Below are 25,741 nucleotides of genomic sequence, written 5' to 3' on the forward strand. Positions count from 1 at the left end.
TGGATTTGTCAAAACATATTGAGAAAAATGATACAGTATGTTAACCGTCAAAATAGTAAAATGCTTTAAAATTTAGCTCTAAAATGAAAGGTAGGTTCAGATCCTTGCTCCACCACTTACTATGTGATCTTAGGCAAGCAAAAAGTAAACTCTTTGTCCTTCAGCTTCCTCAGCTGTAAAATAGCATTAACAATTGTCCCTGTTACATATGGTGTGAGAATTAAATGACTTTTGACACATGAAATGATTGGAACAATGCCTGGCACATAGTAAGTGTTCATAGTAAGTACATAATTATTATTCATTAAAACAGTTTTATTATATAAAGTGATCAGAATACAATTTTGTGAAATTTGGTAACAAACAGCAATAAAAAATAAAATCAGTAATAAATAATGTTCACTAAGTACACAGACCTAAACTGAAGCCTTTTAAGTAAAAAAAAAAAAAAAAAAAGACAAACTATAAATTACATAAAGTACTTAGGTCCAAATATCTTTAATGACACAAATATTAAATTAATATCCTTTTACAAAGTAGACAGGAAACTAAACATTATATCACTTAGAGATAACTCTTAACCCACGTGGAATCTGACAGTAGAATACATAACATATATTTCTCCTAGAATTCATCTGTCATCATTACTTTGTTTTCCCTTTAGATTATATCAAATCTGAATTCCTAAAATGGAAGAAGCCAAAAGCCAAAGTTTGGAGGAAGACTTTGAAGGGCAGGCCACACACACAGGTAAGCAAAGCTAGAAGAAAAGATGATTATTAAATTTAAATTAAATCTGAAGCTCTCCAGTGTTTGTATTGCCACAATTCAATATGAAATTTAAGTAATACCTTTCAGTGGCTTGATGGAATCACCAAAAAAAAAAAAATTTGACTGGCTAAATTAATGTGAAATTAAATACTCTTAAAATAGTTTTATTTAGGCTACAATGAGCTATCACCTTACACCAGTCAGAACAGCCATCATCAAAAAGCCTACAAATAATAAATACTAGAGAGGATGAGGAGAAAAGAGAATCCTCCTACACTGTTGGTAGCAATGTAAATTGGTATAGCCATGGAGAACAGTCTAGAGGTCCCTTAAAAAACTAAAAATAGAGTTGCCATATGATCCAGTAATTGCACTCCTGGGTATATATCTGTAAAGACAAAAACTAGTTCAAAAAGATATATGCACCCCAGTGTTCACAGCAGCAGTATTTACAATAGCCAAGACATGGCAGCTACCTAAATGTCTATTGACAGATTAATGGATAAAGAAGATGTGGTATATATACACAATGGAACATTATTCAGCCTTAAAAAAAGAATGAAATAAATGCCATTTGCAGCAGCATGAATGGATCTTGAGATTATCATGCTAAGTGAAGTAAGTCAGAAAGAAAAAGACAAATGTCATATGACATCACTTACATGTGGAATTTTAAAAAATGGTACATATGAACTTATTTACGAAACAGACATAGAAAACAAACTTATGGTTACTAAAGGGGAAGGGGGAGAGAGATAAATCAGAAGTTTGGGATTAAAAGAGATACACTACTATATATAAAACAGATAAACAACAAGGACCTACTGTATGGCACAGGGAACGATATTCAATATCTCGTAATAACATATAATGGTAAAGAATCTGGAAAAAATATATATGTATATGTATAACTGAATCACTTTGCTCTACCTCTGAAACTAATACATTGTAAATCAACTATTAAAAAAAAAAAACCAACTGATCACCGTTGGTCTGAGAGATGAAACCTACTGCACCCTCACCCCTGTATCACTTTGCCTCCCCTGCTGGAAGGATCACACTCAGCATCTATGAGGCAAGTGAGATTTTCTTTTTTCTTAAGTCACTCTATTTGAAAGCAGGGAGTCACTTTAAATACACAACAATTGATCTTGTTAATAAAGATTTTAAAGTCCTAAAGACTATGGTAAATCAAAACTGGAAAAAAATACAGTGATAAAAAATATAGCATTCTGTGTTTCCTAAAAAAAAGTTTTACTCAGATGTCAAACAATGAGAAAAACACCAATTATTGAGAATTCTTTGTTGCCCAACTATCATAAAACTTCTCTACCTACACTATAATTAAGCCATTTTCCACTCTCCTAATCTCCCTCACTATGGATTTTCTTTGTCATTGTAAATAATAGTAGACCAAAAGATAAATAAATAGAGTTTTTAATCAATTTTTTGAATATAAAAAAATATAGAAAATAATTAAAAATCTTTAAATAAAATGGATTTTAATATTCTTCCAGAAAACCTAAGATTTCAATTCATCCAGAGCCTGTTTTCTTAATCTATTAAATTGTGTGTGGCTGTCCATATGCTATTACTAAATAAAGTTTAAAAGTCAAATATCATAGCTTAAATTTTAAAATTCAGGTTTCTTTTAACTCTACTGAATCTCATTTGAGTAATACTTTCTTCTCTCTTTTAATAATATGAATTGGAGCCTTTAAAGTTAGCCAGAATTTTGAATGAATTCAATGAGTACTAAACAAAAGGCATGAAAAGTAATTTCATAATGGCAGTATGAAGAATACCTTTCAAGCGTGACAAAACCAAGAAACCATAGAAGAAGATTAATAAATTCAGCTACAGAAATGAAGGAAGGAAGGAAGAAGGAAAAGGAGAGGAAGGAAGGGAGGGAAGGAAGGGAATGTCTGCAGCCTGGTAAAAGTCACAAAGAGAAGAATCCAAAAAACAACAAATTGGGGGAAAACATTAAGAAAGGGTTAATTTCCTAATATATATTAAAAGCTCCTACAAATCAATTAAAAAAATCAACAACCAAATGGGGAAATTGGCAAAACACAGGACTATTTAGAAAAAGAATTTTAATGGCACTGGGAATAGTCAGAACTATAGTAAGATACTTTTTTTCCCACAGTTTGTAAAAGTGAAAAAGTTTAATATCACACTTTGGAAAAAGGCATACTCATAAATTATTGGTAGGAGTGTAAACTTGTACAATCTCTTTAAAGATAGTTTAGCAATATTAAAATTAGAAACATATATGACAAGCAATTTTACTACCTATATGTAGACCTAACCTATATGTAGACCTGCACAGACAGAAAAAACGTATGTGCCGCATTCTTCACTCAGAATCATATGTCATAGAAAAAATGCAGAAGCAACCATGTACATCTATAAGACACTGCTTAAGTAAACTGATATTTACACACCGGAATACCAGTCCCTATTTTTTAGAAAAAGGAAGAACCTGTTTATGTATGTATGTAAAAAAAATCTTTGAGATATATTATGAAGTAAAAAAAGCAAGGTGAAAAAAAGTGTGCAAAATATACTACCACTTGTAAAAAAAAAAAAAAACAGGAGAAAAAAATATTGCCTTTTCTAAACACATAAACGCATGCTATACACATGCATATTTTGTATATGCAGAAAACATCTGGAAAACAGAGACTACACAAGTAAAAAACACTGATTGCCTGAAAATCATTAACTAAATAAATCTATATTAAAATTGTATATTACAAAACAAAAAATTATCAGGAAACATGTGGGAGAGAGAATACATCCACACATACACAATACTAAAAGTATGGATGTGGCTAAGCTTTAGTGAAGAATATTTAAAACTGCATATATTCAAGAATCTAGACCTTCTTCCAAGCACTGTTATTATTTATCAGGGCAAATGAACATCAGAGTTCCAGCTGGGTTATTCTTTATTTAATTAATTTTCTAAAATCTGTATATCTCATAGTTTCTGTATTTCTAAAAGATCCTTACAATCTTAGAAGGAATTGAATGGTTATGTAATAATTTTCTTAAACCATTTTAGTTTTGTTAATTGCAGTCAGGCATCCCTCTTACTGGTTGTCTCCTAAGTGCTATTGTTATTATTGTTTTCTGGATCTTGGTAACATTTCAATTTGTTTGCCCCAAATCCTAGTTTCCTTTGTTAATAGTATGGTGCCAATTTTAGTTTACTGCTGAAGCTTCTTTCTTATTTAATAAAAGTACTAATCTCTTAAAACTCTAGTTTCCTCTCTACAGTAATTTTTGACATCTTTACCTTCAAATTTTGCCAATAGTTCAAAGTGCATAATTTGTATTTTCATAAACACAGATGTTAAAATTCTTAGCCAAAACCCATTTAACAAGATTAATGTGGAAGAAGATTTTTACCAGCAAGGAAGTCAGAAATTTCTAGCCCGAATGAGATATTTTTCCTGACACAGAAGGTGGCAAGTCTATTTCCATGGTTATCCTTATACAAATATCAATTATGTACATAATTATTTGGAAAAAAAGGAAAACAATTTGTCTTAATTTTATTCCAGGGCCCAAAGGAGTAATAAATGATTGGAGGAAGTTTAAATTAGAGAGTGAAGATAGTGATTCATTCCCACCTAGCAAGAAGGAGATTCTCAGACAAATGTCTTCTCCTCAAAGTAGAGATGACAAAGACTCAAAAGAAAGATTCAGCAGAAAGGTAACATAAGAAGAAATCAATAATAACCTACAATGTGTTTTTAGTCTGAATGACTCTATGGAATCACTTTAGAAATATTACAAAATACTTATCTATTTCAAGAATATTTACTACAGTATTGTTTGTATTAGCAAAAAATAAATAAATTTAAAAAACAAACTTTAGTAAATGTCTACGAAGTCATCCTATAATTTAAGAAATACGTGACAACTGTTAAAAGAATGAGTTACAAATGAGTACATGAGTTGACCTGAGGTACTTTCACAACATGAGAGGGCAAGTTACAGAGAATTTTATATATGATCCATTCTCTAGAGCAACGGAAAACAAACAACAAAAGGTATTTAGAAAAGTATGGGAAGACACTCACCAAATTGACAATATTGATTAATTGGAAGGGTAAGATTGGTTGAGAGTTCTTAACTTCCTCTTTTCAAGGAGGAGAAAGAAGGTAAGCAGAATAAGACACATTTTTTTTAATATCCATTTTTTTAGAGCAGCATTTTAAAAACTCTCACTTATTTCTTATTATATAATGTGTATGTCATCCATACACAAAGCAATACATGAGAAGTTGATCTCTAAAATTTTGATAGGGATTATCTCAGAGGATCTGAGTGGTGAAATTTCAGTATTTATTACTTCCTTTAGTGTTTAGTTCATTTTTGAATCTTTATAATTAGCATGTATTATTTATACAAAAGGAACAACAATATTAATATTAATAGAAGAAATCATAAAGTTATTTTCATTGTGGAGAAAAACCACTCTAGTGGTTTATTTATCTCCAAACCACTGTGTATGGATTATTATATATTGATTCTCAACAGAGTCTATGAATCAGAAATATTCTTGGTTCCAGGTTTCTGGTCATTGTAAAAATCTTCAAGTATAACATCTTGTTTTCAGATTTTGGTTCCTTCACTAGGTCACTATGTGATGTGAAAGAAACAATTAAATTTTCCCATCTGAGGAACTGTAACAACACCTCCTCCACTTGTTTTAAAGAGATGTAAAGAGAAAAAAATGAGAAAGTGTTTTGAAACATGTAAAATGCTATACAAATGTGAGACATTATACTGGTTAAAGATGGTGTACTAAGGTTAGGCTTTAGAAATGTATCTGAGTGCCTGAATATCTATTTGCCTGAAGATATGAATGGAACAGATTCTCATAAGAATGCTCAAATGCATGTTTAAATCAGTATTTGTGTGGTTGCATCTGTAAAATTAACAGAACTATGGTAGCAACTAAAAAATTACACAAAACATATAACAATGTCTAGGGTTAAAACAGATTAAGTTGGAATGATAATTCTAAAGCAGAAAAAAATAATATGATATGAAAAAGAATGAGGACATTGGAAAAACCACCATAGGAGGCAGAAACAAGAGAATGAAGTAAAGAATGTGCCAGATACTTCAACTTAATCTCCGTATCGTCTGTAAAAAACCTACCTCACAGGTTTGTTGTGAGGATTAAGAAAAATTATCTATGCAAAATGCCTAAGACATAGTAGATTTTCCACAAATTTGGGAGTCATCCAACCTCCATGGTTCTGGGCTGCTCCACATCTCTTAATTACATTATGACCCATCATCACTCCTTTATATCACTCGTGTGTGTGTGTGTGTGTGTGTGTGTGTGTGTGTGTGTGTGAGTGTGCGTGTGCGTGTGCGTGTGCGTGTGTGTGTGTGTGAAGGGAAAGTGTGTTTAACATTCTACTAAGTAATAATGATATAGCTATTAAGAAAGGCTCTGCGGGTAATTTAATATTCCAGCTTCAGTGAGAAGTAGCTGTCTTAGGAGATGGAAACTAGGTCTTTTCTCATTTTAGCCTAAAACAGTGCATACGAATCACCTGAAGGACTTGTTTAAACATGGCTCACTCAGCCTCACCCTTACAGATTCTGATTCAGTAAATCTGGGGTGGTGCTCCCAGATTTGCGTTTCCCAGAACTTCTCAGGTGATGGTGATGCTGCTGCTGGTCTCCTGGCTAAGATGAACTCCAAAAAGTACTAAAAGTTGTCTTGCTTAAACTCCATCCTACATATTCCAAAAATCATCAGCATATGGTAAGCTATAATATTGTTAACAACTTTTATGGAGGAGACACTAATGCCCAAAGGCATTTGTTGGGGACACATTTAACTGCATGTGCAGGCACTCGTGCACATGTGTGTGTATATATTTTTATGGAAGTCACTCCAGAGTAGAACTTGCTGGGCTTTTTTCCACCCAAAGTGGCACATTTCTGACTGAGATCATGACCATCTCGTAGCTCAACTATATTCAGCAATACTTACACATGCATCTAATCATGAAATAATTACTGAACCCCCATTACATGCCAGACACTAAGGCAGATATTGAAGAGCGACTGAATGAGACAAATAAAATCCCTGCCACCATACAGCACAAAAGTGGGAAAAAAAAAAAAAAACTAACCTTATACAATTAAACTAATAAATATATAATACCATACCAGATAGTGTTTATTGCTACAAAGAAAAATAAGCCAGCATAAGGAATAGAAAGTATGAGGCTGGGACTCTTAGACAGAGAAATCAAAGAAGGTGACATTTGAACACATGATGTGAAGTAGAAGGCCACATCAGGATCAGGGGCAGGGCTGGGGGGACAGCAAATGCAAATTCTTTAAGTTAAGAATAGGATGTATGAGGAATATAAATTTCTGACTGAATATCTCTCTCATTTCTTTCATCTATTCCCAGATGAGCATTCAAGAATATGAACTCGTTCACCGAGACAAAGAAGATGAAAACTGCCTTCGTAAATATCGTAGACAGTGTATGCAGGATATGCACCAGAAGCTGAGTTTTGGTCCTAGATATGGATTTGTGTACGAGCTGGAATCTGGGGAGCAATTCCTGGAAACCATTGAAAAGGAGCAGAAAATCACCACAATCATTGTTCACATTTATGAAGACGGTATTAAGGGCTGTGACGCTCTAAACAGTAGCTTAACATGCCTTGCAGCCGAATATCCTATGGTCAAATTTTGTAAAATAAAAGCTTCTAATACAGGTGCTGGGGACCGCTTTTCCTCAGATGTGCTCCCCACACTGCTCGTCTACAAAGGTGGGGAACTCCTAAGCAATTTTATTAGTGTTACTGAACAGTTTGCTGAAGAATTTTTTACTGGGGATGTGGAGTCTTTCCTAAATGAATATGGATTATTACCTGAAAGAGAGGTGCATGTCTTAGAGCAGACCAACATGGAAGAAGATATGGAATAAAGATTCACTATGTCAATATCTCCAATTTCTCCTTTAAGCAGTGAACATTGATTTTGGTAGTATTTATATTCCTCTAGAGAACACCAGGTATAGCCATGGATGTTCTAATTTGGGGAAAAACAAGATTTACATTAAAATTACATGATTAGCATTTCTTAGGATTAGTTACTCAAATTGATAAAGTGCTTTACTACAAAACATTGTAGTCTTCAGCAACATGTTATAGACAAAGAGGATGTGGATAATATTGTGACGGTTTTCAAAAATCCCTTTCAAGTTATATGTTGGCTTTTTTCCTCCTTGTTTTTTCCTTGGTATTATTATTGGGATTTTCAAATTACATTGTTAATTATAATTTTGCTTGTGTAATAAGAATAAAATCTCATAAGGAAATACACCTTTTATCTGAAGTCCATTCTTTCTCAAATATTACATTATCAAGGTCCTAAAACATTATATATCCCAAATTACAAAAAAATTATTATTCAGTAAGATATCTTATGTTCCAACCACACTAATACACAAGAAACAGAAACCTCGTGCCACATTAAAATTGTAAAAAAAAAAAAAAGTATGTTAAAAATTCAGTTTCAGGGTTTCAAAAGCTAACTTTATCTAGAAAAAAAGGCAGAGTAGAAGCAAAGTCTTTTTATTCTCTAGACAAAAGAATAATATTCAATGGTAATAATAATTACAACTATCACCTATTGGTTACATATTATGGGCCACAATTCTGCAAGTAGATGATAATATGCCCATTTCATAAATGATGAAACTGAAATTCATAGAAGTAGTTCTATTTCCCTTAAAAACACCTGGAAAGCTCTCCTACACAGACACATGGAAATGCAAAATAAAATATAATTTGAAAAATGTTTTTAAATGCACGAATGAGCTGAAGAGCAAGATAAAAGAAATTTCTAGGTGTATGAATCGAGTAGAGTGAGTGAGAGCTGAAGTGATATGGCCTATCAGTGAAGTCATAGTCTTGATAAGTAACCAAAAATGGGCTCCCGGGGGCGAGCGTGCGTTTTCCCCTGGTGAACCAATGTTGAAACCAGACATTTGTCACAAATTCTAGTCTCCATTCTCCTAAATGACTATTTTATACCTTCTCTTCCTTCCTTAAATCTTTTTTACCTTTTATCCCCCATGCCAAACACTTCATCTTGCCTATATTTTATTGAGAAAACAGAAATTATCAGATGAGCCCTACTTCTTATTTCCATCACCAATCTAACATGTGCACCTGCCTGTAAACGTTGTTTCCACTGATGTTACAATGGAAGGAGAGTTCATGCAAGTATCTAAGACCAAGAAATCAAACCTTGCTGTGGAGCCTGACTTCACCATGACCATGTGGAGTCATCTTCATGCAGTAACATTTCCCCTCTCTCCGCATGATCATTTTCTCACATTCTCTATGTTGTATTATTCATAATGGCTTATAAATGAGTTTTTAAATTGTTCCCTATTTAAAATACACCACCTATAATTTAAAATTTCCAGCTATCCCTTACTTCTCTGCTTTCCTTTACAATCATATTTCTCAAAAAAAAAAGTGTCTAAAGTCATCATCTTTATTCCTCATTTCCAATTTTTTTCATCCCACTCCAATCAGGCCTTTGTCCCAAGCACTCTAATTATGGTTGTAGTTTATCTTGTCAAACTTAAGTTTATTGTAAGTCTTACTCTTTATTTTATTCTGCCTACTATATGCATGTGTTGGAGCTGCCCATTTCCCCTTTTTAAGTTACTTCTTTTGCTTTTATTATTATTTTTTTGACATACATCTCAAAAATGTTCTCCTAGAACAGTCTACTCAAGCAATAGAAACAAAAGCAAGAATAAACAAATAGGACCTAATGAAACTTACAAGCTTCTGCACAGCAAAGGAAACCATAAGTAAAACAAAAAGACGACCTACGGAATGGGATAAAATTTTTGCAAATGAAACCGACAAAGGCTTGATCTCCAGAATATATAAGCAGCTCATATGACTTAATAAGAAACAACCAAACAACCCAATCCAAAAATGGGCAAAAGACCTAAACAAGCAATTCTCCAAGGAAGACATACAAATGATCAATAGGCACACGTAAGTTACTTCTTTTGGCTTCTTTGAAAACACACTCTGTTTCTATCCTACTGACTATTCCTTCTAAGTCTCCTTCTCTAACTTCTCTAAGCACTCACCTTAGGTAACCCCTTCCTGTTCATAGTCTTAAATACTGTTCATATTCAGACCACTTTCAAATTCACATCTCCAGCTGTCTCTCTCTTAGACTCCATTATCCTATGTCACAACTGGAGGAAAGGAGGAAAAAAGGAAAAGAAGAATGGGAAAGAAAAAGTAGGTCTGCAATTGTACTATATATTGGTATTACAAAGGTGGGTGAGATAGAATTCCTAACTGTGACCAGCTTACACTGAGCAGTCCCTAACATGTAGTTGCTGCAATAAGTAGCTTCTGCTCGTGAATCTAAAATTCTATCTTCTATTTCTCTTTATAAATTGGGAAAGACATTTTAAATACCCTATGGCTTATTTCTAAGTTGATGAACGCTAAACATATCACAAGGAAGAAAAGTGCTAGGAGGGAGACTACAGGGTAATTATATATAACATGAGAAGCTTTTAAAAAATAGCTCAACGCGTTTTTTCCTAGTAAGTAATTGCTAATGAATTTAAAGCCTTACAGAGTTCTCTGTTGGGGAATTACTGAACTTGGAAACCATAGCAAAAAAATAGGATCCTTATATGTGTTATTTATCATTTTATAACTCCTTAGCAGAACAATTCTTTTAGGTTGATATTAATTCCATGGATTGGAAGTAACTATTTAAAAATATAATAGCAAGGCAGCGGAGAAGGATAGTCAAATGTGTATCTCAAAAGAGAACAACATTTTAAGAATAAAATCTATGTTCTTTTCAATCACCCGTCATTAACTGCAGTGTAGTGCAGCTTTGTAGAGCAAAAGGAGAAAAGCATAGTTTAACTGTGAAAGAAGACTTTCATCTATGGAAAAGAAGAATAAAAATTAGTGCTTTGAAAGATCCTGTCCAGTGAAAGATTTACTCTTGTAAGAAATAACCCACTGTGCATTAATTTAAAATAGGGAGCTAGCAAGCTTAAGCAGGACTAAACCCTGGAATGTCTTTAACCCATAATTGCCAAAACAAAAGTAACTAGGTGGCACCTGTGTAAAGGGAGTAAGTGATGATAGCAACCATTCTCCAAATAAGCACTTGGTGACTAATGGATGCCTGAGTGACGCTTTAATGGTAACACTCATCAGGAAGAGTCAGACAAAAGGCAGGATTTGACTAGAATATTTGAAATTCGCTGCTGCAGAAATCCTGGATTACAAACTCCCCTCGTGTAAACACTTAATCTGCTATGACATTTGGCAGGAGGAGAGGGAGAGATCATTTTTGTCTCAGCAAAAGAATGAAGATTTAAAGGTAAAGGTTTAAAATGTCAAAACATGTCTCATAACAAACCATCCAAATAATAACTGGAATAGACTGAAAGAAAAGCCAAGAGTGTTAGTTGTGAAATATGAAAATAACAATAGAAAAAAGAAAGAGGAAAATCTGTAAGCAACAGCAAAATTATCTTGGAAAGGGAAAAGCTTATTCATTGTTTAGAAAATTTGCTGATAAGCAGCAATGCACCATGCAATGTCCTTGATCTCAGGGAGCTAAAGGTAAAAAAAACAGACATTTAAACAAGAAGTAGATGATAAAAGCGTCTACATTTGTATCTATACCTATGCCTGTATTAGTAGTGGTGGTTAATACCCTGAGCACTAGGTTTGATCTGCTCACTAATTTTCTGATCTTAGGCAAGTTAGTTAACCTCTCTGTATCTGTTTCTTCATCTATAAATAAGGATAATAATAGCACATTGGGTTGTTTTGAGGAAAAATTAAGTAAATTGTGTAAACTACTTACAACAGCACCTGTCACATAAAAAGCATTACTCAATGTTAATTATTATTATTTCTAATTGATATATATGAGGCAAAATGATAATGCAGTACATAAACGTAAGATCTTAAAGATATGCTTCATAAATAGAAGCTAATTTATGAAGAAGTTGAACTGCAATTATCTATTCCTAAACATACCACTCACATTCCTCTATATAAGGATCTTATTTTACAAATCTATATATTTGAATTGAAAGAGAAGGATCCTAAAAAACTGCTATTCCAAATTGACTACAGATACCACAATAAATATAAATTAAATTAGTTTTGAAAACAGAGGTACAAAACAAACATTAAGACACAGTTAAGAAAGAAATCTACAGAATTTTGAGGAGTTTTATACTGAATTTATTACAGAATATAATTACAATCATATACTTAGCTGCTCAAATATATCCAGTAAGCTATTATCTCAGAATGAAAACTTGATCTGTTTTCCTTTGTTCTCTTTTTCAAATATTATACAAATATTTGAGTGCCTAATACATACAAGGAATTATGTTAGATAATAGAGGGGTGGTGATTAAAATGGATAGGATAGAGTCATTCCTTCTTTTCAGGGGACTTACAATTAGAAGCACACATTTCTGAAATTTAAAAAGATGGGACAGTGGTAGACTGTGTGCTTAGCATGTACAAGGTCCTAGGTTCAATCCCCAGTGCCTCCACTAAAAAAAATAACTAAATAAACCTAATTACTTTCACCCCTGCCAAAAAAATAAACAAATAAATTTAAAAGACAGAGATTTATTTTTACTTTGTTTATTACTGTTTGAGGTCTTATATTCTAGAACCCAGCTGATACTGAATTTCAGTGAAGAAATTGTCACCGACTACTGATCCTCTGATTAGCTACCATACTGTCATATCTATTCAGCAACTTCTCTTACTTTCACTACTAGCTCTCTTTTTGAAATCTTCTATTTCAATATACTATTCTCTGATTATAGCCAGCTACCCTTTCAGCTCTCTCAACCCTTTACTCCCAATGCATGTTCTTTAAAGACCTCCAATTTCTTAATCTTGCCTTTTTAACACTTTCTCCGTTTTCATGGTTTCGGACTTTCCACTGTAGCCTAGACACTTGGTGGATGACATCAATCACCTTCCTGCTAGCTCACTCCATTTTCATCCCCTTATTCTTCCAAAGCACTTCTCTTTTAACTCTCAAAACTTTTGAACATTGCAGCTAGAGTCCCTAGCTTGAACAGCAAACAAATTCTCTCTTCTACTTCCCACAGCTACCATTCTTTACTAATCTCCTCAGTCGTCCCTTCATAAGTCCCTCCCCTTCTGAACAAATGACCTTGCCTTCTGCATCACAGAGGAAATTGAGCCTCCTCACCAAGAACTTCCCTAATTACTTACCCCACATAAATTAACTCACTCTTCTCCATTTCATTGTTCTCAGAGATGTCTCTCTGTTCAAAGCTAATCCTGTCACCTCTGCCTTTTACCAGATTGTATCATATTCAAATTTCACAACTTTTTTGTTTATATTATACAATTTTATCTTCTATATCAATTTCTTATTCACAACTTAAAATTAAGTCTACATATCCCCTTAAAATTTTTCCTCTGATTCTTAAGAATTCTCACTAGCTATGAGAATGCTCTCTAGCATTCTCCTTTCCTTCACTGCCATACTCTTGAAAGAAAAAAATCCATGTCCTTAATCCTTTCTTTCTTTCTTTCCATTTATTTCTCCACCTATCTTCCTCAGCCACTCCAATAAAAAGTGATTCTGATAAAGATCAAGAATGGCCTCTGTGTTAGTCAGATTCCTGGCAAGAAACAGCACAAACAGAAAAGGAATGATAGAGGGGAGTTTAATGAAGAGACTGTGTATTTGGAAGAGTGTGGGCAGGAAACTAACAAGGGATGGTGAAGCACCACAGGGATAGCAACAGGTGAAGATGACTTCTACCCACGGGCCTTGAGGAAACCAGTAAGATTTGTACTTATAGAAATGTGCTGCCCAAAAGGAACTTTAGCTGCTGGGAGAGGACAATGCCCCTGCCAATCTATGACCCAGGAGGGGAAGAGATGTCAAAATAAATAACTGGAGCTCTCTCTTCTCCAGTTCTCCTACCTCTTCTCAGTGCCTTCCATTGTCCAAACCCAACCAGAAGCCAGAAGGCAAGGAAACCTTGTCGATGAGGTGAGTTAAGTCAACTTTCCCCCCGGGCACAAAGCAGGTTGGAGAAGGATATGAAGTGGTTGTTCAGAGGCAACTGAGGGATAATCCAACACAAACACCTAACCACCATGCCCATTAGATTCTAAATCCTCATCTTACTTGATGATCGGCTCCATTGACTGCTGGTGACCACTCTCAAATTGAAATCCTTTCCTCACTTTCAGGGCAACACTCTCCAGATTCTTCAATGCTTCTGTAACCTTCTTTCTCGGTCTTATCTTTTGGCATTTCTTCCTTGGCATGATCTTTAAATTACGATGTTTTCTTGGATTAGCACCACTCCCCCTTACTTTGGATTCTATTATTCACTTTAATGGTTTCAGGTGCCACCTATATCAAGACTTCTGAACCTTGCCACTATTTTATTTGGCCAGATGATTCTTTGTTGTGCGAGGTTGTCCTGTATACTATAGGATGTTTAGCAGTATCCTTGATCTCTATCCTTTGGATGACAGTAGTACCCCAACTGACACTGTGACAACTAAAAAAACTATCTCTAGACATTGCCAAGTATCTTCTGGAAGACAAAAATCACTCCTAGACAAGAATCACTCACCTCCACATACAAAATATATATCTTCTGTCTTCTAAGTTCCATGCTGATAGAAAGTTAATTTCCATCTCATTGGACCACTGCAAATCATTTTCTAATTGGACTCCATGACTCCCAGTCTTCACACTGACACCAGAATGATCCATAAAAGATAGTGGGTATGTGAAGGAATCCCAAGGATGTCAGGGCATGCAAATGAAAGTCTTCTTGGAACATCTGTAATACAAACTTTTAAAAGTAGAACTCGAGGATTCTTGACATACTCTGACATTGGGGATATAGACATTCTATAGACATGACTTGTGACTTGAGGGAGTGAAGTGACTGTATGCAGAAATACTGTGCTTCCCATCAGTAGAAAAATATATCCTTTCCAAAGAACATAAACTTAACAGCAATCTTGGTGGCAGCCACTCTGGACAGCTCATTCTACCATGTGGACACTGGTGTTGTCAAGTGCCATTTCTGAATCCTCCCTCAAGCTTATTAGTCAGGCCCTGCCTCCACATGAGGCAGAGCCTGGCAACCAACCAGACCAGTGGCCAGCGATGCCTACCAGACTGCCCACAGTAGTCAGCTTGGCACAACAGAAGGACCCATGCAGACCACATAGGAGGGTGCCTTAGAGCATATAGTTCTAGTGACCCGAAGGGAGTGCATTGCTGGGATGCAAAGAATGTCTCCTACAAAAGGTCACTTCTCAACGATCAAGAGATGTAAACAACCTACCAGATACATAGATATAAAAACAGCAGATTAGGCAAAATAAAGTGACAGAGGGCACGTTCCAAATGAAGGAACAAGATAAAACCCCAGAAAAAGAACTATGTGAAGTAAAGATAGGCAATCTACCTGAGAAAAAGTTCAAAGTAATGATCACAAAGATGATCAAAGAACTTGGGAGAAGATTGGATGAGCAGAGTAAGAAGTTACAAGTTTTTGACAAAGAGTTAGAAAATACAAAGAACAACCAGAGAAACTCTGAAACTCCTCAGAAACCCTGCAGGCCAGACGGGAGCGAAATAATGTATTTAAAGTGATGAAAGGGAAAAACTTGAAACGAAGAATACTCTGACAAGGCTCTCATTCAGATTTGATGGAGAGACAAAAGCTATACAGATAAGCAAAAGCTAAAAGAGTTCAGCACCACCAAGCCAGCATTACAATAAATATTAAAGAGAGCTCTCAAAACGAAAAAGAAAAGGCCATAAGTAAAAACATGAAAATTATGAAAGGAAAAAGTTCATCAGTAAAGGCAAATATACAGTAAAGGTAATAAATCAACCACATACAAAGCTAGTAGGAAGGTTAAAAGACAAAAGTAGTAAAATCATCTATATCCACAAAAAGCAGTTAAGGAATACACAAAACAAGTAGATGTAAAATATGTCAAAAACAGTAATCATGAGGAAAGGAGAGTAAAAATGTGAGATTCCTTGTCATTCTAAGTGAAGTAAGTCAGAAAGAGAAAGAAAAATACTATATGATATCACACATGTGGAATCTAAAAAAAAAAAAAAAAGAAGACAACAAATGAACTTAAATATAAAACAGAAACAGACTCACAGACATAGAATACAAACTTGTGGTTGTGGTTGCCAGCGGGGAGGAGGGTGAGAAGGGACAGACTGGGAGTTCGAGATTTGTAGATACTGATAGGTATATATAGAATAGATAAACAAGTTTATACCGTATAGCACAGGGAAATATATACAAGATCTTGTATTAGCTCACGAATATGAAAATGAATATATGTATATTTATGTATGATTGAAAAATTGTGCTGTATACCAGAAACTGACACAACATTGTAAACTGACTATAACTCAATTTAAAAAATGTGAGATTCTTAAAATACATTTGAAATTAAGTGATCAGCAACTTAAAATAATCACAAACCAAAAATCTGTAATAGATAAACACACAAAAAAGAAAGTTAATTCAGACATAACACTAAAGATACTCATCAAAGCACAAGGGAAGAGAACAAAAGAAGAAAGCAACAAAAAAGAACTGCAAAAACAACCCCAAAACAATTCACAAACTGTTAATAAGTACATACATATCAATAATTACATTCAGTGTTAACGGACTAAATGTTCCAGTCAGAAGACACAGAGTAGCTGAATGGACAAAAAAAACCCAAAATTAATCCAAATTAGAAAGGAAGAAGTAAATCTGTCACTGTTTGCAGATGACATGATACTGTAAATAGAAAATCCTAAAGACACCACCAAAAAACTACCCATCAATGAATTTGGTAACGTTGCAGGATACAAAATCAATATACATACATCTATTGCAATTCTATACACTAACAACAAACTATCAGAAAGAGAATTTAAGAAAACAATTAGATTTGCAATCACATCAAAAAGAACAAAATACCTATGAATAAACCTACCTTAGGAGGTAAAAGACCTGTACTTAGAAAATTTAAGGCACTGATTCAAGAGATTGTAGACAACACAAACAGATGGAAAGATATACCAACTTCATGAAATGTAAGAATTAATATTGTTAAAATGACCATACTACCCAAGGCAACCTATTGATTCAAATGAAATCCCTATCAAAAACCAATGGCATTCTTCACGGAACTAGAACAATTTTAAATTTTGCACTGAAGCACAAAGGACCTTGAATAGCAAAACAATCTTGAGAAAGAACAGAGCTGGAGGTACCACACTCCTTGACTTCAGACTACTACAAAGCTACAGTACTCCAAACAGTGTGATACTGGCACAAAAACATATACATAGATCAATGCAACAGAATAGCTCAGAAATAAACCCACACACTTACGGTTAATTAATCTATGACAAAAGAGACAAGGATACACAATGCAGAAAAAGTCTCTCCTATAAGTGGTGCTGAGGAAATTAGACAGCTACATGTAAAACAATAAAATTAGAACACTGTTTCACATCACCAAAAATAAAAAACTCAACAATGAATTAAAAACCTAAATGTATGACCAGAAACCATAAAACTCCTAGAAGAAAACATATGCAGAACACTCTCTGACATAAATCATAACAATATTTTCTATCTGTTTCCTAAGGCAAAGGAAACAAAACTAAAAATACACAAATGGGACCTAATAAAACTTAAAAACTTTTATACAGTAAAGGAAACCATTGACAAAATGAAAAGACAACCGACCGAATGGAGAAAATACTTGCAAACGATATGACTGATAAGGGGTTAACATCCAAACTATATAAACAGCTCATACAACTCAATATCAAAAAGCCAAACTACCCAATTTAAAAATGGGCAGAAGATCTAAATAGATATTTTTCCAAAAAAGATATATAGATGGCCAAAAGGCACATGAAAAGATGCTCAATATCACTAATCATCAGAGAAATGCAGTTCAAATCTAAAATGAGATATCACCTTACATCTGGTAGAATGACTACCATCAAAAAAATCATAAATAATAAATGGCAGTGAGGATGGTGAAAAGGGAACCCTTGTACATTGTTGGTGGGAATGTAAATTGGTATAGCCACTGTGGAAAACATTATGGAGTTTGCTCAAAAATAGAACTATCATATGATCCAGCAATTCCACTTCTGGGTATATATCCAAAGAACATGAAAACACTAATTTGAAAAGACACATGCACCTCAATGTTCATAGCAACATTATTTGTAAATGCCAAGATATGGAAGCAACCTAAGTGTCCATCAACAGGCGAATTGATGGGGTGGGTATAGCTCAGTGGTAGAGTGAGTGCTTAGCATGCACTAGGTCCTGGGTTCAATCCCTAGTACTTCCATTAAAACAAACAAACAAACAAGCAAACAAACAAACAGATGAATGGATTAAGATGTGGTATATATATTCAATGAAATACTACTCGGCCATAAAGAAGAATGAAGTTTTCCCATTTGCAACAGCATGGATGAACCTGTAAGGTATTATGCTTAGTGAAATAAGTCAGATAGAGAAAGACAAATACTATATGCTATCACTTACATGAGGAATCTGAAAAATAAAACAAGCAAATGAATATAGCAAAAAGAAACAGGCTCACAGACATAGAGAACAAATTAGTGGTTACCAGTGGGGAAGAGTGAAGGGAGATGGGAGGGTTAAGATTGGGGTATGGGATTAAGAGATATGAACTACTATATATAAAATAGATAAACAAGGATATATTTTACAGCACTGGGAATTTCGGTCATTACTTTCTAATAATTTTAAATGGAGAATAATCTATAAAAATTGTTTACCTCTATGTCATATACCTGAAACTAATATAATATTGTAAATCATCTATACCTCAATTAAAAATTATAAAAATTTAAAAAAAAACTCAACAGCAAGCATCCAGTCAATTATCAAGAGTTTGATCTCTAATTGAATGTTTGAAACCTGAAAAGATTATAAAGACTACTATGGAAATAACATAAATTCAGATAAAGATCTGCAGGTTTTATGACAAAAGTTATTATATTTACAGCAACTAGACTTGAAAGAATATACACATATATGTTCTTTCAATAACCCTTGTGCCTTTAATAAGAAAATTTTGAAAAGTTAAGAACAAATGCATTTCTCATGAGTAACCGTTTATATACCATGTTATGAAAATAAAGCATTTCACAAACAAGTTAAATATTAAATTACCGAGACATATATAAAGGCAAAAGCACCATGTAAGTCATAATTATTAAAGAATTCAAGCGAAGGCAATACTATCCATGCTATGTAATAGTAGCTTTGGAGACTACAAATAACAGCTGATACTTTTATAATGTGTTTACAACACATATACCAATTTCATATACATTATCTCATTTGATTCTCACAATTCCTCCATGAGGTAGGCAGAGCAATGGTTTTAATACATCCTGTTCAAGGATGGAGACAATTTTTTTCAGCTTTATTGAGGTATAACTGACAAAATTGTAAGGCATCTAAAGTGTACAACATGATGATTTGATATACGTATGCAATGTGAGAGGATCCCCCTACTGCCAATCAAGGTAACTAACACAGGATGGAGAAATAGAAGTGTCTGTGGTTGGCTGACTCGTCCCGGTTTATACAGCTAGTAAGACATGGAGTTTGAATTTCATGCCTCGAGTCTGTACTCTTCACATTACATCATACTCCTCACCTAGCAGTTACCAACACAAAGAACACATTAACACCAAATTTTGGGTTCTCTAAGATTAGAAGATCTGTTTTAATATATTTCAAGTCCATGTGTCAATTCTTCAGGAAAAAACAAAACAAAATAGAAGTTACCTGGAATCCTCATAAAGCTTCAGTAAGTCTCACAACTCCAGCAACTAGTGCAGTAGCCACGGCCCTGGCAGAGAGAACAAGGGTTAAGTATACAGTAATCCAGTTTTCAATTATGGGTTTTCCTTATTTGGGCAATAGCATTTAAGGAAAACATTAAGTTTTATCTTTACTTGAGGTTCTTATAACAAATGTCAAAAGTCCTTTTATCTTTCAGATATTTTTAATTTTTCCATAGTATATAAGACAATGCTTCTAAAAATTAGTTTTCATAAAACCAGGTGTTTCAACCTAGGCTATTCTATTTCTCAGAGTGTCCACTCCTTGCTCCCAATCTCTGAACACATACTAACTTGATGTAATCATGTTATTTCAAAAACATTAATTTATTTTTAAAGGTTGATATTTATTCAATGCTGACAACACATAATTATCTCCCCTACACTGTTCTTGTTCTAACAAATTAATGCACTTTCAACAGACAATGAGAACCACACATGAAATTCAACTTGCCAGGTAATTTGAATTACAGAGAACTACATACTACATTATGTTAGCCCCAAGAAGTTTAGAAGCATAAGACCATGGGTGTATGTTATATTTACCTTTTATTAAAAATAAATACATATGTCATTTTTGCCCATCATTTATCCTACTTTGGGTATGTAAGAAGAAAAGGGATTTTTTAAAAAATTTCATTGTAGCTTTTGTTTTAGTAGGGGAATGGAAAGAAATTTTAAATCCCCATTTGATTTTTCCTGAAGTGAGTAGCAGTGAATTGTTATCCATTTGAAATGAGAATTATTTTACTACTCTTCTCAGTTCCACAGTGAAAATTTGAAGTAGAAAGAGTTCCAAAAGTAACTATAGTAACAAAAACATAAATGATTAAACTCACTACTTAAAAGGCACACATTCTCAAATTAGACTTTAAAAATCGAGGTACTTTCTGTTCAAAAGAGATACACTTAAAGCATAAGGACGCAGAGAAGTTGCAAGTGAAATGGAAAAGCTATAATAAGCAAATAATTTTTTAAAGCAAGTATCACTAAATTAATATCAGACAAAATAAGCTTAAAGAGAAAAAGCATTGTTAGATACACAAATGGTCACTCATGATAAAATGATACATTTCACCATGAAGATCTATCAATTTTAAACCTATATATACCTAGTAAAATGTCATAAAATATACACAGTACAAATTAATAAAATACAGGGAGAAGGTGACTAATCTACCATCAGAGATTTGAGTACAGTTCTTTCAATCCTTAACAGATCAAATAACAAAAAAATTATCAATGTAAATATTAACCACATAATTAACAAGTTTAATCTAAGAAGCATATATAAAACACTGCAACCAATAATTAGTGAACTAACCATTTTTCCCCACCTAGCATACAAAAAAGATTTTCAAAAGTTAATAAGCTAGGTCACTACAAAAAAGATCACGTTTTAGGACACATTAAATCTTCCATGATTCTTAACCTTGCATTCATCACAGTCAACATCCAAAGTGAAAGCTCCCTCAACCTCTTCCCATCCACTATCGTGTGCCCTTTTCTAACCTGCCATTTGCCATAACACTACTGCACCATCATCCCCATCCCCATCCCCTTCCCCCTCCTCTCTAAAAGCAACGCAATTCCTTTTATTTTCAACCTTTTCTCCAAGCATTCCTTCCACATCTTTGCCATAACTGAAACCTAGCTCTTCAAAGAAGGTACACTTTCTCTTTATTGCTTTCAAGTGGTGATTGTACAGTCTTTCAAAATCCAAATATCACTGACACTCTCCTTTGCTCCAGATCATAATTCCCACTTGCTTCTGTAAAAAAAAAAATATTTTGTGCTTTTTAAAAGACTCATGCTGTTTGTTTGTATCATTTTTCCTCCATCCTTGAAACTATCAACTAGAGACCTTCTAAGCACTCTCCCTCATTTATCAAAAATCTGATACTCAATTCACACAGCCTTCTTTTATGCTTCAAGTTCTATCATCATGTTGGGTATTATAATTATTCTAGCAGACCACCCTTCCATAATCTGGACTCTGTTCCTTGACTTTCTCATCTCTTGAGCTCCAACAACCTACTTTATCTCCATCACTCACTTCATTTACTAGCATCTGTGTGTTCTTTCCTCCCAGATCACTATTCCAAGCATTCTTCTCATCACAATCATGTCTCCTTATTTACTTGTCAATTACCAAAATTTCAAATCTTTTATTTTTCTCAATCTCCACTGCACTGATGCATTTACATCTCACCAAAACATTTTCTCTTTCTTTCTGTTCTCCCCCCATCTCTCTCTTCAATTCCTTTTTCATTCAGCTTAGATTTCATGGTTCATCATTTAAATAATATTCTTTAAATGATAGTATTGGCAATATCCTAAATTTTCTAGTCTTTCTTTGTTTTCAACATATCTGTTAGACAAGGCCCTCAAATACTCCTATTCAATTTTTCTGTTCTTAAACATGAGAAGTCAAAGACTACTGCAGGACAAATCACATAACTTCATTCATTTATTATTACTAACTTCAAATGGGGCTTTACCACTGTCTGGCAATCCCACTGTTTCTTTGATTAATTTGATCTCCCACTCTTTGCAAAAGGTCTTTGAATTCTTCTTTAACTTTCTTCTACCAAATCTACAAGCCTATGTATACCTGCACCAAGTTTCTTCTCTCTGAGCTATTACATTAAAATAGATGTTTCTGCTCTCAAGGCCAATAGCTGCTTATGCTTAGAGACTACCCCCTCCCACCTTCTCAGGAATCTTGGGTTCATGTTTTCTTACTTCTATATGGCCACCCCTGTTGCTTCTACACAATCACTCCCTTTCATCAGTCTTCCCCCTTAAAATGTATATGTCCCATTAACTACTAAGTTTAGCAAATCACTTTCCTGAACCTGTTTCCCATTTGCTTTAAAAAAAAAAAAAGTAGGATAAAGATGGAAATAGTCTGTAAACTGTAAAGTTCTATATAATGATAGTCAGTTTAATATTGTTAGAATTTGTTTCAACTTGAAGATCAAAGGAATTAAGTGACTTCCCAAGGTTTGGTTGTTTCCTAATTGGAAGATCTAGGGATATAACTCAACTCTCCATTATCATTACCTGTTATTTCACTTATAATTAAAATCTAGAAAATTATTTTCAGTAGTTCTAGCTTGAAAGCATAGAAATATTTTTTAAATCGTGTTATTTTTGCTTAGATATAGATGCAGTCAGCATCTTAGCTTCACATTCAGAATTTTAATCACGGGGACAGGCATCTGGTATCTCCACAACTAAATTGGATTTGACTAAAATAGAATCTAAGAGCTGATTAAACTACCTTTATCCCTATCATCAAGTTCCCCTTCACAATTCTGTGAACATAAGATCTCCTTAACAAACTGAACAAATTGAGTGAAAAATCTTTTCCTAAAAGATAAGTCTTTCTAATTAAAAATTTTATACAACGTTATTTTGGGATCAGAATTTCAATAGTTACACAGTACAGTATAAAGTATACCTTTATTTGATGGGGCTAGTTATGTAAAATATTTACAAAGTATTTTTATGAAGATTCAAAAAGGCATGGTCTATTTCTGATTATTGAGACAGATAATCGTTACCCCAATGTCTCTTCTTCCTAACTATGTGTCCTTGGATAGAATACAGAATAGTCAATATGTACTTCAATTGTATTCAAGAAATTTGAATCCACTCAACAAATCTTTGCCCTGCTTACAACACAAGAGTGCTATAGAAATCAAGTTGGGGGTGGTGGTGAATAGCTCAGTGGTAGAATGCTTGCCAAGCATGTATGAGGTCCTGGGTTCAACCCTAAAGTTCCTCCACTAAAAAAACAAATAAAAAATAAACCTAATTACCTCCCCACTCCAAGAAAAATCCAGTGAGATAATGTATGTGAAAACACCTCAGAAATGACAAGGGGAGAGAAAAACAAATGTCATTTCTAATTCCACTTTTATCTCTGTCTTTAACCAATAAATCAAAACCTATTAAATAGTAATTTACCTTTTAATAGGTATGAATTGTATGAGAACTCACTGACTACCTTTAGTGAATATTTACCACCATGCTTGATATTCCCAATATAATTATTTACTAGGTTAAAGTTAGAAATTTTTAAATTACTAGATATTTATTGTATTTTGGCTAATTTATACCTAGACAAATCTTTTAGATGAGTCAAGAAACATAATTGTAATAGAGTTTTACTAGCCCCAATAATTTTGGTAATATGGATTTGAACACATTGACCTTTGAGCATTATGGGAATAGGTAAAAGGGAAAGACATTTTATGTTTCCACAGAAATGTCACAGCAGAAAGGAGAAAGACAGAGGTGTTACATTAAAAGGCAGACTACAGTAAGGATGTGTGGATTATGTTTTTAGGTAATGGTAATTATATCTCTAGGGAACTTCTTTAATGGTCTCCCCCTTTCTCCTGTATTTTTGATCATTTTTAAAATTTGACATATACTAAAGAATATATGTGTAGTAAGTCTCCAGTGATGAATACAGCCAATTCTTTCTCTCCCTGTATGCATTTCTACTCCTCCACTGAGAATGGCTTCTTTCCCCCTTTCATGAAAATTAGGCTGGTCCTGTTTGCTCTGACCAATAAGATACAGAGGAATGACATTCAGGGACTTCTGAGCCCTGGACTTAAGCGGCTAACAACTTCCACTTACTTCCTCTTTGAACACTGATGTTTAGGGCTCTTTCTTTTGGAATTCAACCACCATGCTGTGAGAAGCCTAAGCCCTAGGGAAAGGTCATGTGGAGGAGAAACAGACAAACTGCTAACCATGTGGATAAGCTATCTTGGATGTCACAGTTCTTAGGTAACTGAAGCCCTGGCCAACATCACGTGGAGCAGAAGAACTTTCTTAGCTTAGCCAGCTAAACCCAATCTACTCACAGAATCATGAGTTAATGAAATGGTGGTTTAATGCCAACAAGTTCTGAGACTGTTTGTTATGAAGCCAGACATAACCAAAATAGAAATTGATACCTAAAAACAGAGTGCTACTGGGCCAGAACCAAAATATGTAGCAGTAACTTTGGAACTGAGTAGGAGATGGAGCTGTGGGACCTTCAAGAAACCGTGGCGACTAGAAGAGCAAGGAGGAAATTGTTATCAGAAGGCAACCCTTGTTGTGAAAGGCAACACTGACCTGCAGTAATGTGAAAGATAGAACTGATAAACTTTCCCGCTAAGGGGAAGAAATAACCCAATAAACTTGTGATCTGGCTGAGGAGATTTCAAGGCAGAATATTGAAAATGCCAATGACTTCTTCTAATTGACTATGATCAAGTGTAAAAGAGAGATGAATTAAGAAACTGTTCAGTTTTGGAGCAAAATTTATAGGAAATATAAAGGGCCCAGAACACCTTTTTCAGACAGCAAGAGGTTCTCAAGTAGGAAACATCTTCTGAGCAAAGGTCAAATCCAGGGAACTTCTAGTGAGACATAGCATCAGAGTCAGGATCAAGGTGCAGCTGTAATAATATTTAAGACCTCAGAAATACTTAAGCTAGTGCCTCATAGATCTCTTAGCTAGACAAAAAGACTTCCAAGAATCTTATGAGCACAGACTATAGTCCATTTAGCTAGACAATAGGTATCTAAGATTTGTAAGGGCACTGTCCTCCAGCACCCTGACTCTCACTCAGCTCAAAGTACAGAGTCCTGTCTTGAATAGATTTGTGGGTGTGCCTTTTGTCTAATGGAATCACTACTTTGATTCAAAGAAAATACATGATATTTTTAAAGGCATTACATCACTTTGGTCTAAAAGGGAGAGACAGTTCAAAAGAAAAAGAGGCTTCTGGACCTTGAATCTTCAAAAATCAACCAGGTTGAGAAAGCTACTCAGCTTCAAATATAAGCCATTTTTCGTGGAAAGAGACTCAGGGTAAAGAGTCAAAATCTTGTAGGGAAG

The 25,741-nt window shown here is 34.2% G+C and overlaps 1 protein-coding gene across 1 annotated transcript; it reads left to right on the forward strand.

The window, feature by feature from the left end:
• The first annotated feature begins 492 nt into the window (after positions 1-492).
• PDC (phosducin) lies at positions 493-8,048 on the forward strand. The gene is made up of 3 exons (XM_032466479.1): positions 493-750; positions 4,347-4,498; positions 7,235-8,048. Exons 1-3 carry the CDS (start codon positions 690-692, stop codon positions 7,757-7,759), a joined length of 738 nt encoding a protein of 245 aa, XP_032322370.1. The 5' UTR covers positions 493-689; the 3' UTR covers positions 7,760-8,048.
• The last annotated feature ends 17,693 nt before the right edge of the window (positions 8,049-25,741 follow it).

The sequence above is a fragment of the Camelus ferus genome, chromosome 23 (assembly GCF_009834535.1).
Source record: "Camelus ferus isolate YT-003-E chromosome 23, BCGSAC_Cfer_1.0, whole genome shotgun sequence".
Lineage (NCBI taxonomy): Eukaryota > Metazoa > Chordata > Mammalia > Artiodactyla > Camelidae > Camelus > Camelus ferus.